The sequence below is a fragment of the Leucopleurus acutus genome (genome assembly GCF_964270905.1).
Source record: "Leucopleurus acutus genome assembly, chromosome: 18".
Classification (NCBI taxonomy): Eukaryota; Metazoa; Chordata; class Mammalia; order Artiodactyla; family Delphinidae; genus Leucopleurus; species Leucopleurus acutus.
In genome coordinates, this window is record NC_139160.1 from 64,517,410 (window position 1) to 64,536,279 (window position 18,870).

Below are 18,870 nucleotides of genomic sequence, written 5' to 3' on the forward strand. Positions count from 1 at the left end.
CAAGGGGTGCAGAGGGCAAAGCGGAGAGATTCCTGCACAGAGGATCGGTGCTGACCAGCACTCTCCAGCCCGAGAGGCTTGTCTGCTCACCTGCCGGGGTGGTCGGGGGCTGGGAGCTGAGGCTCGGGCTTCAGAGGTCAGACCCCAGGGAGAGGACTGGGGTTGGCTGCATGAACACAGCCTGAAGTGGGCTAGTGCGCCACAGCTAGCCGGGAGGGAGTCCGGGAAAAAGTCTGGAAATGCCTAAGAGGCAAGAGACGATTGTTTCCTGGTGTGCGAGGAGAGGGAATTCAGAGCACTGCCTAAACGAGCTCCAGAGACGGATGCGAGCCGTGGCTATCAGCGCGGACCCCAGAGACAGGCATGGGACACTAAGGCTGCTGCTGCCGCCATCAAGAAGCCTGTGTACGAGCACAGGTCACTCTCCACACCCCCTTCCGGGGAGCCTGTGCAGCCCGCCACTGCCAGGGTCCCGGGATCCAGGGACAACTTCCCCGGGAGAACACACGGCGCGCCTCAGGCTGTTGCAACATCATGCTGGCCTCTGCCGCCGCAGGCTCACCCCGTATCCGTACCCTTCCCTCCCCCTGGCCTGAGTGAGCCAGAGCCCCTGAATCAGCGGCTCCTTTAACCCCATCCTGTCTGGGCGGGGAACAGATGCCCTCAGGAGACCTACACGCAGAGGCGGGGCCAAATCCAAAGCTGAGCCCCGGGAGCTGTGCGAACAAAGAAAAGAAAGGGAAATTTCTCCCAGCAGCCTCAGGAGCAGCGGATTAAAGCTCCACAATCAACTTGATGTACCTGCATCTGTGGAATACATGAATAGACAATGAATCATCCCAAAATTGAGGCGGTGGACTTTGGGAATAACTGTAGACTTGGGGTTTCCTTTCTGCATCTAATTTGTTTCTGGTTTTATGTTTATCTTAGTTTAGTATTTAGAGTTTATTATCACTGGTAGATTTGTGTATAGATTTGGTTGTTGTGTTCCTTTTTATTTTTGTACATATATATATATAGTGTGTGTGTGTGAATGTGTATGTGTATGCTTCTTTGTGTGAGTTTGTCTATATAGCTTTGATTTCCATTTATTTTTTTTTAGTATAGTTTTTAGCACTTGTTATCACTGGTGGATTTGTTTTTTGGTTTGGTTGCTCTCTTCTTTTATTACTTAAAAACATCTTATTTTTAATAATTTTTTAAAATAACTTTCTTTTCTTTCTTTCTTTCTTTCTCTCTCTTTCTCTCTTTCTCTCTTTCTTTCTTTCTTTCTTGCTCCCTTTCTTCTGAGCCATGTGGCTGACAGGGTCTTGGTGCTCCAGCCAGGTGTCAGGCCTGTGCCTCTGAGGTGGGAGAGCCAAGTTCAGGACATTGGTCCACCAGAGACCTCCCAGCTCCATGTAATAACAAACAGTAAAAGCTCTCCCAGAGATCTCCATCTCAACGCTAAGACCCAGCTCCACTCAACGTCCAGCAAGCTCCAGTGCTGGACACCCCATGCCAAACAACTAGCAAGACAGGAACACAACCCCACCCATTAGCAGAGAGGCTGCCTAAAATCATAAGAAGGTCACAGACACCCCAAAACACACCACCGGATGTGGTCCTACCCATCAGAAAGATAAGATCCAGCCTCATCCACCAGAACACAGGCACCAGTCCCCTCTACCAGGAAGCCCACACAGCCCACCGAACCAAGCTTAGCCACTGGGGGCAGACACCAAAAACAACGGGAACCACAAACCCACAGCCTGTGAAAAGGAGACCCCAAACACAGTAAGTTAAGCAAAATGAGAAAATAGAGAAACACAAAGCAGATGAAAGAGCAAGGCAAAAACCCACCAGACCAAACAAATGAGGAGGAAATAGGCAGTCTACCTGAAAAAGAATTCAGAGTAATGATAGTAAAGATGATCCAAAATCTTGGAAATAAAATGGAGAATATACAAGAAATGTTTAACAAGGACCTAGAAGAACTGAAGAGCAAACAAACAATGATGAACAACACAATAAATGAAATTAAAAATTCTCTAGATGGAATCAATAGCAGAATAAATGAGGCAGAAGAACAGATAAGTGACCTGGAAAATAAAATAGTGGAAATAACTACCCTAGAGCAGAATAAAGAAAAAAGGATGAAAAGAATTGAGGACAGTCACAGAGACCTCTGGGACAACATTAAACACACCAAACTTTCGAATTATAGGGGTTCCAGAAGAAGAGAAAAAGAAAGGGACTGAGAAAATATTTGAAGAGATTATGTAGTTGAAAATTTCCCTAATATGGGAAAGGAAATAGTTAATCAAGGCCAGGAAGTGCAGAGTCCCATACAGGATAAATCCAAGGAGAAACACGCCAAGACACATATTAACCAAACTATCAAAAATTAAATACAGAGAAAAAATATTAAAAGCAGCAAGGGAAAAACAACAAATAACATATGAGGGAATCCCCATAAGGTTAAAAACTGATCTTTCAGCAGAAACTCTGCAAGCCAGAAGGGAGTGGCAGGACATATTTAAAGTGATGAAAGGGGAAAACCTACAACAAAGATTACTATACCCAGCAACTATCTCATTCAGATTCCACGGAGAAATTAAAACCTTTACAGACAAGCAAAAGCTAAGAGAATTCAGCACCACCAAATCAGCTTTACAACAAATGCTAAAGGAATTTCTCTAGGCAGGAAACACAAGAGAAGGAAAAGACCTACAATAACAGACACAAAACAATTAAGAAAATGGTAATAGGAACATACATATCAATAATTGCCTTAAATGTAAATGGATTAAATGCTCCAACCAAAAGACATAGACTGGCTGAATGGATACAAACACAAGACCCACATATATGCTATCTAAAAGAGACCCACTTCAGACCTAGGGACACATACAGACTGAAAGTGAGGGGATGGAAAAAGATATTCCATGCAAATGGAAATAAAAAGAAAGCTGGAGTAACAATTCTCATATCAGACAAAATAGACTTTAAAATAAAGACTATTACAAGAGACAAAGAAGGACACTACATAATGATCAAGGGGTCAATCCAAGAAGAAGATATAACAACTGTAAATATTTATTCACCCAACATAGGAGCACCTCAATACATAAGACAAATGCTAACAGCCATAAAAGGGGAAATCGACAGTAACACAGTAATCGTAGGGGACTTTAACACCCCACTTTCAACAATGGACAGATCATCCAAAATGAAAATAAATAAGGAAACACAAGCTTTAAATGATACATTAAACAAGATGGACTTAATTGATATTTATAGGACATTCCATCCAAAAACAACAGAATACACTTTCTTCTCAAGTGCTTATGGAACATTCTCCAGGACAGATCATATCTTGGGTCACAAATCAAGCCTTGATAAATATAAGAAAATTGAAATCGTATCAAGTATCTTTTCTGACCACAACGCTATGAGACTAGATATCAATTACAGGAAAAAATCTGTAAAAAGTACAAACACATGGATGATAAACAATACACTACTTAATAACCAAGAGATCACTGAAGAAATCAAAGAGGAAATCAAAAAATACCTAGAAATAAATGACAATGACCACCCAAAACCTATGGGATGCAGCAACAGCAGTTCTAAGAGGGAAGTTTATAGCAATACAGCCCTACCTCAAGAAATAAGAAATATCTCAAGTAAACAACCTAACCTTACACCTAAAGCACTTAGAGAAAGAAGAACAGAAAAACCCTAAAGTTAGCAGAAGGAAAACAATCATAAAGATCAGATCAGAAATAAATGAAAAAGAAATGAAGAAAACAATAGCAAAGATCAATAAAACTAAAAGCTGGTTCTTTGAGAAGATAAAGAAAATTGATAAACCATTAGCCAGATTCATTAGCAAAAAAAGGGAGAAGACTCAAATCAATAGAATTAGAAACGAAAAAGGAGAAGGAACAACTGACACTGCAGAAATACAAAGGATCATGAGAGATTACTACAAGCAACTATACGCCAATGAAATGGACAACCTGGAAGAAATGGACAAATTCTTAGAAAAGCACAACCTTCCAAGACTGAACCAGGAAGAAATAGAAAATATAAACAGACCAATCTCAAGCACCGAAATTGAAACTGTGATTACAACTCTTCCAACAAACAAAAGCCCAGGACAAGATGGCTTCACAGGCGAATTCTATCAAACATTTAGAGAAGAGCTAACACCTATCCTTCTCAAACTCTTCCAAAATATAGCAGAGGGAGGAACATTCCCAAACTCATTCTACAAGGCCACCATTACCCTGATACCAAAACCAGACTAAGATGTCACAAAGAAAGAAAACTACAGGCCAATATCACTGATGAACATAGATGCAAAAATCCTCAACAAAATATTAGCAAACAGAACCCAACACCACATTAAAAGGATCATACACCATGATCAAGTGGGGTTTATCCTAGGAATGCAAAGATTCTTCAATATGTGCAAATCAATCAATGTGATACACCACATTAACAAACTGAAGGAGAAAAACCATATGATCATCTCAATAGATGCAGAAAAAGCTTTTGAGAAAATTCAACACCCATTTATGATAAAAACCCTCCAGAAAGTAGGCATAGGGTGAACTTACCTCAACATAATAAAGGCCACATATGACAAACCCACAGCCAACATTGTTCTCACTGGTGAAAAACTGAAATCATTTCCTCTAAGATCAGGAACAAGACAAGGTTGTCCACTCTCACCACTATTATTCAACATAGTTTTGGAAGTTTTAGCCACAGCAATCAGAGAAGAAAAAGAAATAAAAGGAATCCAAATTGGAAAAGAAGTAAAGCTGTCACTGTTTGCAGATGATATGATACTATACATAGGAGAATCCTAAAGAGGCTACCAGAAAACTACTAGAGCTAATCAATGAATTTGGTAAAGTAGCAGGATACAAAATTAATGCTCAGAAATCTCTTGCATTCCTACACACTAATGATGAAAAATCTGAAAGAGAAATTAAGGAAACACTCCCATTGACCACTGCAACAAAAAGAATAAAATACCTAGGAATTAAACCTACCTAAGGAGACAAAAGACTGGTATGCAGAAAACTATAAGACACTGATGAAAGATACAAACAGATGGAGAGATATACTATGTTCTTGGATTGGAAGAATCAACACTGTGAAAATGACTATACTACCCAAAGCAATCTACAGATTCAATCTTTATCAAACTACCAATGGCATTTTTCACAGAACTAGAACAAAAAATTTCACAATTTGTATGGAAACACAAAAGACCCGGAATAGCCAAAGCAATCTTGAGAAAGAAAAATGGAGCTGGAGGAATCAGGCTCCCAGACTTCAGACTATACTACAAAGCTACAGTAATTGAGACAGTATGGTACTGGCACAAAAACAGAAATATAGGTCCATGGAACAGGATAGAAAGCCCAGAGATAAACCCATGCACATATGGTCACCTTATTTTTGATAAAGGAGGCAAGAATATACCACAGAGAAAAGACAGCCTCTTCAATAAGTGGTGCTAGGAAAATTGGACAGCTACATGTAAAAGAATGAAATTAGAATACTCCCTAACACCGTACACAAAAATAAATTCAAAATGGATTAAACACCTAAATGTAAGGCCAGACACTATAAAACTCTTAGAGGAAAACATAGCCAGAACACTCTTTGACATAAATCACTGTAAGATCCTTTTTGACCCATCTCCTAGAGAAATGGAAATAAAAACAAAAATAAACAAATGGAACCTAATGAAACTTCAAAGCTTTTGCACAGCAAAGGAAACCATAAACAAGACAAAAAATCAACCCTCAGAATGGGAGAAAATATTTGCAAACAAAGCAACTGAGAGAGGATTAAACTCCAAAATTTATAAGCAGCTCATGCAGCTCAATATCAGAAAAACAAACAACCTAATCCAAGAATGGGCAGAAGACCTAAATAGATATTTCTCCAAAGAAGATATACAAATTGCCAACAAAGACATGAAAGGATGCTCAACATCACTAATCATTAGAGAAATGCAAATCAAAACTAAAATGAGGTATCACCTCACACCAGTCAGAATGGCCATCGTCAAAAAATCTACAAACAATAAATGCTGGAGAGGGCGTGGAGAAAAGGCAACCCTCTTGCACTGTTGGTGGGAATGTAAATTGTTACAGCCACTATGGAGAACAGTATGGAGGTTCCTTAAAAAACTAAAAATAGAACTACCATATGACCCAGCAATCCCACTACTGGGCATATACCCTGAGCAAACCATAATTCAAAAAGAGTCATGTACCACAATGTTCATTGCAGCTCTATTTACAATAGCCAGAACATGGAAGCAACCTAAGTGCCCATCGACAGATGAATGGATAAAGAAGAGTGGCACATATATACAATGGAATAGTACTCGGCCATAAAAAGAAACGAAATTGAGTTATTTGTAGTGAGATGGGTGGACATAGAGCCTGTCATACAGAGTGAAGTAAGTCAGAAAGAGAAAAACAAATCCCATATGCTAACACATATATATGGAATCTTAAAAAAAAGGAGAGGGTTATGAAGAACCTAGGGGCAGGACGGGAATAAAGACACAGACCTAGTAGAGAATGGACTTGAGGACACGGGGAGCGGGAAGGGTAAGCTGGGATGAAGTGAGAGAGTGGCATAGACATATATACACTACCAAACGTAAAATAGATAGCTAGTGGGAAGCAGCTGCATAGCACAGGGAGATCAGCTCGGTGCTTTGTGACCACCTAGAGGGGTGGGATAGGGAGGGTGGGAGGGAGACGCAAGAGGGAGGAGATATGGGGATACATGTATATGTATGGCTGATTCACTTTGTTATAAAGCAGAAACTAACACACCATTGTAGAGCAATTATACTCCAATAAAGATGTTAAAATAAATAAATAAAATAAAAAATTAAAAAAATAAAATATGGCCTTTGAATTATGACTAAAGGACAAGAGATTAGAAAAAGAAACAGGAAGATTTGAAAAAGAATAAAATGGAACTTCCAGAATTATTTTAAAAAGGAGAGTAATAGAAATTAGAAACTCTGGATGGGTTAACAGCAGATTATATATAGTTGAAGAAAAAATTTAAAAATTAGAACATATGTCTGAAAAAATTCCCAGAATTCATCATGGAGCAATAAAGAAGTAAATAATGTTAAAGAGATTTTGAGACATAGGACCAACTAAAAAAATAGAGCTTGTCAGAGTCACAGAAGGAGATAAAGAAAGGATAGGGACAGAGGTGATATCTGGAGAAGGAAGGGACTAATGGTTGTCCAGAATTGATGAAAGCAATGAATCATCAGTTTCAAAAAGTTCAGTAAATCCCAAATAAGATTTTTTTTTAAATCCACACTTAGAAAATTAGTGAAACTGCCAAAACCAAAGACAAACACAATCTTAAAACCAAAGAGAAAATACAAGTTAACCTCCAAAGAAATGACACATCAGACGCTCGATTTCTCAAAAACAACAATGGAAGCCAAATGAAAATAGAATTATATCTTCAAAGTACTGAGTCAAAATGAATGTGTAACCCAGCAAAATTCATTTAATGAAATACTATATTCTGCTGTACTAATTAATGAGCCATAGCTACATTGCTGAACACAGATGAATTTCACAAACATAATGTGTGAAAAAATTGGTTACAGAAGAAAGCCGCACTATGATTCCATTTATATAAGATTCAGAAGCACGCAAGACTAAAGCAATGGGTCAAAGAAGCCTTAACTGTTACTGTATAATTTGTACTTTGTAATATCTGGTCCCTGCATGGTTCATTAAGCTTCAGGCTAACAGAAAATTAAACATTAACTATGTGGCAGGAAAAAAATCTGCGAACTCAAAACCTTCAGAATCCATCTACAAACTTTTAGTAAATATCTGTGTAGGAAGTTAGAAAGATCGTCTTAGGCTACCTTTAAAATGCCATCGGTAAATCAGACTTTATCCTAAGTTCTGGTCCTTCCTCAGGCCACCCGAGCATGAAGTACTGTCACCTGCCCGCATTAACTTGCTGCAACACTGGTCCAAGCGGGTTGTGTCCGCTGCATGCCTAGACCACCGCAGCGATCTGTCTGGACAGTGTCCCTGGAGACGCCTGAGCGACATGTCCAGGGCACAGATCTCGGCTCTGGTGTTTGGCGTCGGGGGCTTTGGTGCTCTCGTCGCTGCCACCGCATCCAATGAGTGGAAAGTAACTACCCGAGCATCCTCGGTGATAACGGCCACTTGGGTTTACCAGGGTCTGTGGATGAACTGCGCAGGTAACGCGTTGGGTTCTTTCCATTGTCGACCGCACTTTACTATCTTCAAAGTAGAAGGTAAATATAATAGCTTTGTTTGGGGTGGAGGTAAAATGTCACTTTTCCCCTCACTGTGCTGAAGAGTCCGTATACAGTTGGCTGTTAACTCTGAGTACTTAATCCAAGTGCCAAGATTTGCCTAGGAGGGACGGGGTGTATGAATGCTGACTGAAAGAATTAAATCATGTCTTTCATATGGCAAATAACTGCATGGGTCCTTTAGAAATACCTAATGCGAATAATCGACTCCAAAGGAAAGGGCAGAAGTGACTGGCTTGTTTTAAAACAGGTTTTGATTTGCCTTGTGTCATGGAGGACACCATATATATACATATGGTAAACACACGCCGTCAGTAGATCATACGTTGTACTGTTTTGTTTTTGTGGCCTCACCGCGCGGCATGCGGGATCTTAGTTTCCTGACCAGGGATGGAACCCATGCCCCTGCAGTGGAAGCACAGAGTCTTAACCACTGGACCGCCAGGGAAGTCCTGATCATATGTTATCCTAAGTCCCTGTACTTCCTCAGGCCATTCTAGCATGAAATCCATACACATACGTGTGTATATTCACAGTGATAGAAACATATGAGAAGATGGACAGTGTTGAGAGATGTAGGGGTTTTTAAAGGGGTTTCCATATTTTTTTTAAAAATCGTGTTTAGTGATAATACAGCAGAGCAAGAAAATTTTAAAAAGTAGTTAAGAGGGCTTCCCTGGTGGCGCAGTGGTTGAGAGTCCGCCTGCCGATGCAGGGGACACGGGTTCGTGCCCCGGTCCGGGAAGATCCCACGTGCCGCGGAGCGGCTGGGCCCGTGAGCCATGGCTGCTAAGCCTGCGCGTCCGGAGCCTGTGCTCCGCAACGGGAGAGGCCACAACAGTGAGAGGCCCGTGTACTGCAAAAAAAAAAAAAAAAAAAAAAAGTATGTAGACAAGCTTTCAATGTTAGGCATACTAGAAACTATTAGGAACTGTGTATTTTAAAGAGGGAAAAATTGTAAGAGCATTTTCAGTATAATCTATAGGAATATCAAATCATTATATTGTATACCTGAAACCAATATAATATTTAAATCAACTATACTTCAAAAAAAGCCATTTTCACACAACAGGATACCTCCAGGGCAACAATCATTTGCTATTTGCTTGTATGTCATTATAAGAATCGCTACCTGCCCCTGCTTTCTGCCTATTTGATTATGTTTACAAATCAGCCGCAGGTTGTGGGTTTATTATATTAAAAATTGCCCCTGGTGTTTTATAATATATAGACTTTTCACAATAAAATGGCAACACTGTACCCTGGCCCCAATAAAGGAAATGAAATCAAATTTTAACTAGGAAGTTACTAAAGCATCATATTTTATGGGATTTTGTGTCAAGTATTCACGTCATTAGTTCACAGTGCGTGCCAAAGGATGAAGAGAGGATATTTAGTTAAATCCAGGAGAGTCTAATGACAATAAAGGGAAGTGTTCAAGCTTGGACACCTCAGTTAGGCCTCCAAGTAACATGGACTTTCCTGAGCACCCATTAGAGGAATCAATGCTACTCTCTCTTCAGTCCCAGCTTCTAAACTTATTTTAGGATATTTCAAAATTCTCCTTCTACTGCGGAAGGTTTCCCTAGGTGCAGGGAAAATTGTAAAAAGAGAAGAGTATTATGGGGACACTGTTGTCATTCCACAGACCTCTTGGCCCATTCCCACCTTGAGGCAGCAGGTAGAAGTTATGTCATGTGGCTAAGTGTATTTTTTTGTTCTCTACTGGGTTCATTCTATATATATTTTTATATATATATATATTTATATATTTATATATTTATATATTTATATATTTATATTTATATATATGTATGGTGTTATTACCCTTCATTCTCTATTCCTTAATGAAACCGAGTTATTGTGAAAAATAGGTGTTCAACCTTAGCTCCAAAGTGGGCTAATTAATGAACAGTGTTGGTGGTGGTCCAAATAACCTTCCACCTTAAAACTTTATCCTCTTGATTTTGTTTCTCAGCAGTAAAAATAACGTATTCTATGTCTGCCCTGTACCCTGCACACGAGAGGTAATTTGGAAAACCTTGTCCACTGACAATGCTTCAATTAGAATTTGTAAAATTCATTTAACATCATCTTTCTACTTCCTTCATCCTGAATCAAAATCTTTAGCAAAGATACAGGTTACTACAGAAATCTATATTCAACATCAGGAACACTGATTCATATTTCCAAGAAAATGGACACTCACCAGTTTGGATGTCCTCATTCACACGGAGTCATTGCTGACGAGGCCGGTTGCTTTTCCTTTATTCTTATTTGAAAACACAACAGTGGGGTGTTGGGAAGCTTTCTATGCCAGTAGGCTCTCAATCATCACAATAATTCCAAATTAAGAAAAAAACTCAGAAGCCAAAGGGGAATGAAAATGGTTATAGTGTGTTTTAAAATAATAAATTGATTTAAGCCTACATTGTCAATTTGAGACAAATCTTCTTAGACTTAGGCCACATTAAGCCTCCTCTAAGAAAGAACAACAGAAAATCTTTTTAAACTGCTAGATTTTTTTTTTCCTTGCTGGTTACATAACTTCACTGTCAAAGTCATACCTTCTTGTTGCTAACTAACCCTCTTAGATGACCCAGTATAGCTACAGTTTTTTAGGAACCCATTTACATTAGTAGTGACTACAACCTTAAAAGATTTGATGTAAGCCAGTATTTCTTTGGACAAGGGGCATTTCCAGTTGTGAAAAACACAGGCCCCCTTCAACTATAGTTCTGTGGAATCAATTTCAGGACAACACCATAGGGACACTTGTAATTCAGTCCTCATTGTGGACTGAAAACTTCTTGACTCAATTTCAAAAGCAATTCACTGTCTTTAGATGCAATATCCACTCTAGGCTGTGTCTCTTGTTTTGTTGTGTTGTGTTTTTCTCTCTTCTCGATGTTAGTAGAGAGTTTTAACTGTGAAAGCAAAGCATCTCTCACAGGGAGAGCAGCAGTAATTTCTGACGGGGAAGGCTGGATCCAGAAAGCATTGCTCCAAGGAGAAAGTAAAGCTGAGTCATGGTCACCTTGAGGGCAGGGACCTGGTCTGTGATGTTCTCCTTGTGCTCCAGGCACACAATGGGCTCTGGATACATATTTGCAAAATGACTGAATGAACAAAATAATGAGGAGACAGATAGTTTGTGATGAGGGCAAGATTGTATTCCTGCAACAAAAAGGAAGATGACTGGATGGTAATTCAGCAGATGGAGCTTCAAGTTCTGACTTTTTTATTAACTAGTCTTAAGACCTTGACTTTGGTAATGAAACTCTCTGTGCCTCATTCATAACTTTCTTCCTCCTTATATTGAAAGAGCTGGATGCCAGGAGTCCCTTAAAGCCCGTTTCAACTTGAAGTTCACTCAAGAGCTTTACAATCCTTCACCACTTCGCCATAGAAGTTCACTGAAGAATGATGACTATAATAGGGTCCTCTAACATTATTCCTCCTGAGAATTGTCCCTCTTTTTCTCCACTTATCTATTATCTTGCTGGCTTCCTGGATCCTGACAGTATAGAATCTTATCTGCATCTGAGTGGAGATAGGTCTGAATGATCTCAAACGACCATATGACACTTAGTAAAGGTGGACCTCTCCTCACCTGCCTATCCTTCACCTCTCTCCCCATCCCCTTAACAGCCAGGCCATAAAGATAGGGGAAAGGAATGGCATTTGCTAAAGAAAAGAGGTTTCTCTGGATGTTTATTCTCACATAGGGAACAGGTGGGAATCATCTGACGTCATAACTTTAGATTTCTTCCTGGTTGAAATGTGTGCCTTAGTCTATGACTAAGTAACAGTAGTACATTTAAATTTCAAACAACAGTAATAATAAATGAAAACTAATTACAGCCTCAGTGAGGGAAAATTGACTTGAATAATTAAGATGTTTCAAAAATATTTTCAAAATAACACATTTGATAGATCTCTGCAGCCTTAGAAGGCATTTACCTTTAATCTCAAGATAGGTGTCCATTTGCTAAAATTCTGATTGCTTTCTGAGACTTAATTTTGTTAAATAAACCTAAGGTTAATTTTAATTCAGAGTGATTTTCTTGTTGTGATCCAAATGCATGTAAAGTTATCTAAAAGCATGTAGAAAAACTCAAGTTCTGTCTTTGGCAGTTCTCACCCCAAAAGAAGTGTAAGAAACATTTAGTGCGTTCTTATCCCAACAAAAAAATGGCATAGTTTTATGTTTACTGACACAATCAATGACCCAAGGTAGGTGAATTGTATTTTCACAGTAGACTCTGGACAGGAGGAGCTGCCAGAAAGTTGTCTCTGTGCCAAGAGGATTGGACCCACGTGCTGAAACATGCCCACACCTTGTGGTGGTGAGGATGGTACCAGAGCCAAGGCAGCCCACAAGTGGACCTGGTCCCAAGTCAGTCTGCTGCAGGGTGTTCAGAGGTTTTCAGGACAGCCTGTGTCCATCAGTAGCTCCTCTCTTAGAGGCCAGGACCTTATCTTACTTATCCTGATATCCTCAGCACCCACCATTATGGCTGGCTCCAGGCAGGCTCTCAATAAAGGTTTGTGGATTGAACAAATGGAAGAAGAAATCAGCCTTTAATAGATGCATAGGGACTCTCCTCTCATGTCACCAAGCTCTGGCAAAAGGAGAAGCCCTAGGGAAGTGCATAGTTGAAGAGCCATGAGTGTTTTTTATGGTGAGATTCAAGAAGCACTTTTCAAAGTGCTTCAAGTGCACTTTTCAAGAACGATTTAGAACCTTGCTTCTTGAAGTGTGGTCCTCAGACCAGCAGCATCTATATCACTTGGGAGCTTGCTAGACATGCAGATTCTCAGGCCCCACCACAGACCCATAGAATCAGAATCTGTACTTTGACAACATCTCCAGGTGTCCCCCATGCACATAAAAGGGTGAGAAATTCTGCTTAGAGTCTGAATCTTTGAGTCTAGACTTTGAGTGTGATGGACTCACCATTTACTAACTAAGGGGTCTTAATCTCCCTGTGCTCCAGTTTTCTTACTTGTTAAATGGCGATGAAACGAGATAACACAGGCGAGACGCACACCATAAAGGGTAGCAATCATTCTTATGAATACAGATTTCAATGCCTGGAGAGCTCACATCTCAGTGGCAGGAAGGTGACCGTTACTCCCGCTCCATCTATTTGTTTCCAGCCAGGACTGCAGTAGCTGCTTCCTGGAATCCAGAACCTAATAGAAGGATGACTCTGATGCCTTGTTGCATGTCTTATGTCATATTTATAACAAAGCAAAGGCTATTGTGCTCATTAGACTACAGTTTATGCTTATCCTACAGGTTAGGATTTACTGTACCTTATAAGGCAAGACCACACTGCATCTAGAAGTCAGGTTCTCACCACAGACGTGGGCCTCTTCATTTCGTCAATCATATGTTGCATCTGCTGGAGACGAGGAGAAAAGGCCCATTTTGGGCTCCATGGTGGGAGATAGAGCTTCACCAGAACTAAGGTGTGTTTGTATGCTGGGCAGTCAAAAAATGGACAAAGTTTACTCAAATATTCCTGGCCCTAAGAACTGGGAAAAATTTTGTGACAGACAGTTTAATATATTGATTTGAATCATATTTGCATTTTACAAAGTGCTTTCACATATATTATCATATTTATCCAAAAGATGGTATAATCCCCATTTTACAGACAAAATATCTGAGACTCAACAGGAGAATGTATTTATAACTTTGTATGGTCGTCTATAGAGCTTTTGGGGAAATGTTCAGCATTCTGTACCAGCCCCAAGCCTGCGTTTAAGTCCTAGCTCTGCCGTTAATTTCTTGTGTGCCCTTGGATAAGTCACTTAAATTCACTTTGTTTCCCTTTCTTATCTATAAGATGATGATGATGTGTAGAAAAGGCTCAGGCGTATTTCTCTCCGGGCCCACTGCTCCTCTCTCGCTCATTGCCCGTCCGACCGCACGTGCGGCAAGCTGGCGCTCCTGAGTCTCCTCTGCTCGATTCCCTTACAGACTAACTCGCATCCTCAAGGGGATGAACCCAAAGGACACCTGAGCAAAGAGCAAACTGGGGTTGGTAGTTTTAAAACTTACTGCCGCTGTGCGTTTTTAAGTAATTCCAGAGCACTTCAGAAAGCAGTACTGCTCTTAGACAAAGCCAGAACAACTGATCTGAATTTCAGGGGAAAATTAAGAATTTTTTAATTCTTTCTTAAGAAAATTAAGAATTGATCTACAATTAAGCTTTGGCCAGATTTTTGTACACATTATAGGAAAAACTGATGACCCAAAATTAACAATTTGGTAAAAATGGCTATGATGCCATATTACGACTACAGAAGGAACCCTGTAAGTAGTTAAGTCACTTATTCATAATGAGTTCCTTTCATCAAAGCATTCGTTAGATTCCCGGCACAGAATATAGGTTCTGGGGGCTCAGTGAGGAAAGCACAGGGGCCTATCTCCGTGGATGTGCTGCTTAGAGGGCGATGATCATTTAGCAAACGATTATCCCAGAATGATAAGTGCTATCTGGGGTTAAGTTCAGGGCATAGGCAGACTTCCCAGAAAAGCCAGTGCTTGAACTGTCTTGAAAGATGGGTAGAAGTTCACCCAGGAGGAAGAAAGGGGGGGCATTTCGGGTCACGGGACTCATCCTGCTCTACAACTTATTAACTGCGTGACACCAGGCAAAATGCTTAACATACGAGCTCCCCCGTCTGTAAAATGGGAGTAATATTATCTACTTCAGAGGGTGGTGGTGAAGATGAAGTGAGTTAATTTGTGTAGAGCGTTCAGAGCACGGCCTGGCACGTACGAGCAAAGACCTCCAAGCAGAAAGGAGCCGAGTGCCTCGGGGACCAGCGAGCACATTGGAAAGACTCCACGTGGATGTGCGGGAGGATGTCAAGATGGGGTGCAGGTGCACATGGAGGGGGACTTGCAAAGGGACCTGTAAGCTCTATGAGGGGATTTTGACTTTGTCTTAGAGGAGCCAGAAAGCCGTTGAAATATTTTGAGCAGAGAATCCCTGACGGGACTTGCATTTCAGAAAGATCCTGCAGTATTTCATGTGAGAACCTGAACCTCATGTGAGGGCAACAGTGGGAACAGACAAGGAAGGTACTTAGAGGTAGAACTGATAAGACCGAGTAACTTGGTGACTCATGAGGGATGAAGGGGTCACGGGTGCTCCGAGGTGCCTGCCCAGAGACTTGGGGGCAGTGGAAGGGGAAGCTGGCTACAGAGCAGGTCCCACCCTAAGTTCCATCCCTTCTCCCAGGACAGTATTTTCCAATACATACAAAGATCTCAAGCAGTCAGATTCTCAACTTAATGTCTGGCTTTAAAAATCGATTGGATAGAATGAGAGAGAATAGTTTGACTGAATTTAATTTAAAAAAAAAAAACAAGCTGTGCTTCTTAGACGTTTAGTAAAAAACAACAGGAAAAGGTAGCAGCCATAAAGATTAATGCAATCCGAAGTGCCAATAATAGCATAAGAATGTCCAAATTGGAAGGGTAATAGCCCCTCACTCCCACATATTCCATAGTCAAATTGCATAGTGCTGGTCTTGGGCACCATATCTTAAGGAACGTGAATACAAACAACATTCATTGATGTGAGAGAAGGGTAACTAGGAAGATGGGAGGTCTTGAAATAAATTCACATGGGCAATTGTTTCACCTGGAAAAAAGGAAAAGAATATGGTGGGTAAGGGTGTGAGAGGGATGGAGGAATGGGAAGAAGATGAGTATGACCCCTGGATAGACGTTATGAGGGAATCAGAGTTAGGGGCTCTCTGAAGAAGCAATTTCTATCAGAGTTGCCCAACAACGGAATGGTCTGTCCCACAAAGAACTGACTAGAAGTATCTAGAGGAGGCTGATGATCCTCTACTAAAAAGGTGGTAGAAATAATTCCTGCATTGGTTGGGAAGACACACTGGGTAATCTCTAAAGTCATATCCAGTTTGAGATCTGAGATTCTGTGAATATATAAAAAGAAAAAGAAATACTTAAACATCAGTATTCCTGATTTGCATATTGACTTAAATATTTTTGGACAACTCATGGCCTCCATGCTGGTTGCTTGGGAACAAGGCAATAAAAAGACCTGTCTCTGCCCTGGAGATGTTCATAGCCTGGAAGTTAAAGTAGTAAAAGTCATAATACATATGTTATATTAATGTTATTATATTTAAATCAATATATTAATGTATGTTAGAGTCAATGTAGTAAATATGCAATTCTCTATCTTGAACTGATATTTTTAAAGGTCCTAAGCAAACCCAAGGGATGTGCCCCCTAACCCTTCCCAGGGAAGGAATGACTGCTTCTAATTCCAGGCATAGAGCTAAGTGCTGCTGGGCTGGGGGGAATACGAGAGGACAAATCCTGCCTTTAATTGGATATCTTTGGATCAATATTTTTCATTTATACAAACCAATTATAGTCCATGTATAATAAGCAGACCAGTCACCCTACTGGGAGACAGATTTTCTCCAGAGCACAAAATGTGACGACACAAAATGTGGCAAGGTGGGCAGAGGAAACAGAAGGCTATTTTCTCCCTGTCTGACTACAGCAGATGCTCTCATTTACGCGCAACCTGCAAACCTCCAGCCAGTCGTGTTTGGGGATTTCAGCCTGCTCTGTAGGACTCTCCACGAAGCTGATTCTCTATTGCAGGGGTCAGGAGCCTTCCTTGGCCCTGTGCCCTGGCTCTGTGCTCTTCCTGCTTTGCTCAGCCTCCCAGCTCCTGGAGATCAGCTGAGGCCCACTCTCCTGCTGAAACCTGGACCTCAGACTCTCACTTTGTTCTGCTGGCTGATATCTGGGTTCCAGGCAGTACAACTGTCTTATGACTGTCCTACCCGCTAATTCCAGCTTGCTTGGCCATTCAGTCCTGACCCAATGCCTGCTCTCAACTCTGAGTTCCAGACCTGGCTGGTCTGCCCTCTGGCTCTCCCATTTCCTCTGCTCTGAGTTCTGCTTCCTCACCAGAACACGCTCTTCTCCCACCCTGTGCCTCGGGAAAGACTGTTCTGCAAGCTGTGAGAACTGGGGGGGACGGGAGAGGGCGAGGGAAGGAGCGAAGCAGGAATCACATCCACAGCCCAATTGATAAAGAGAATGCAGTTGGCGGTGGTCTTGGTAGGTGATGGAGCCACAAAGAGGAGCCCGCAGGCGCTATGAGAGAATTATCTGGAATCCATTTATATCATCTGGGAAAATACCCACGTTATCCTACTGACTCCCTCTGTCCCAGATTCAAGTCAGTACTGGGAGGGTTTGGAGTCTGAGAGACCTTAGCGCCCTCCGCAGGGAAATTCCTGTTCCAGCTGCAGATCTTACGCTCTTCCTATAGCGGGGTCAGCAGGTTCTTAGTGAGCAGTACCCCAGCCTCTGCTCTGCAGGGTTCTTTCTGCTTCTGCTTCCTGCTCCTTTGTTAATCCCTCCTGGGAGTGCTGGGGGTGAGGATGGGGTGTGCCTTTGACCAAGGTGGTGAGCCATGCAGCTTGTGCTCCAATTACACTAGAATCATAACACAGATTCACACCAGAGTGTTCACACCACGTGGGCACACGCATGTACACAGACGCAGCTGGTTCTACAGCTAACTACACGTCTATACAAACTCTCACCCTGCAGACGCCTCTACACGTCACACTCACACACGCAACTTCACCATGTAGACATCTCCCACATATCCCACACCATAGTCATCAGAGTCAAAAGACAGACTTAGAGACCAAGATTATCGCAGACAGGAATGTGGACCCACTGAACAGAAACAGTTGAAGATCCCTGCTCCTCACGCCATAGTAGGAAATAATTCACATGGATCGGGGGTCAGCACAGAAAATTCAGCTCTCTGCCTCGTGCTCAAATGCCTCTCACAGGCCTATGGAGCGCCTAGAAATAACGTTTCATCACACTGTCATCTTCATCTCCCAGGTCCTACTTTAAATCATCTGACCTCCTTCCAGGTCTTCCAGCTTCCTAAGTATTCCCTTGGGTGAAACTTGGTGTCTGGCACACTGATCCATAAAGATCAGTTTCCTTCTTTCTTCCCTCTAGAGCACAGACCTTGAAACCTGACTTTCAACAGTTTCCCTACCTGTAAAATGAGCATGATAATAATATCTCCCTTATGAAAAAGATTAAATAAGCTAATAAATGAGTTTGCTATTATTGTGGTTGTTTTCTCCAACGCAAATTCTAGCCTTCAAGACTGTTTTGAATCCTGATTTGGTCATCTTTGTATTCACCAACCTCCCAGTTTAGCGTCACCCAAAAGCCTCCAGCACACTCCCTGTGATCTCTGTGGAATTCCTCCCATAGAGGTAAAGACATCTTCCACCCAGTCCCACACTTGTCCCCAGATCTCCAAATCCAAGAGGATGCTGCACACATTTCTCCTCCTTGCTTTTCCCAAACTGCTGATCCCACACCTTCTCAGTTGCCAAATTCTGCAGAATCTGCCTGCCCACCCTCCCATTCTCCCTGCGGGGAGGTCTGCCTTTTC

The 18,870-nt window shown here is 41.4% G+C and overlaps 1 protein-coding gene across 4 annotated transcripts in view; it reads left to right on the plus strand.

The window, feature by feature from the left end:
* Positions 1-8,124: 8,124 nt before the first annotated feature.
* CLDN10 (claudin 10) overlaps positions 8,125-18,870 on the plus strand; it is a gene marked incomplete at its 5' end in the record, with an annotated part of 100,505 nt that continues 89,759 nt past the window's right edge. For 2 of the 4 annotated variants that reach the window (XM_082859802.1, XM_082859805.1), the window contains one exon: positions 8,125-8,338. In XM_082859802.1, the coding sequence (XP_082715928.1) occupies positions 8,125-8,338 (214 nt within the window). The remainder of the gene's footprint in view (positions 8,339-18,870) is intronic. The other 2 variants (XM_082859803.1, XM_082859806.1) reach the window with 1 other exon arrangement.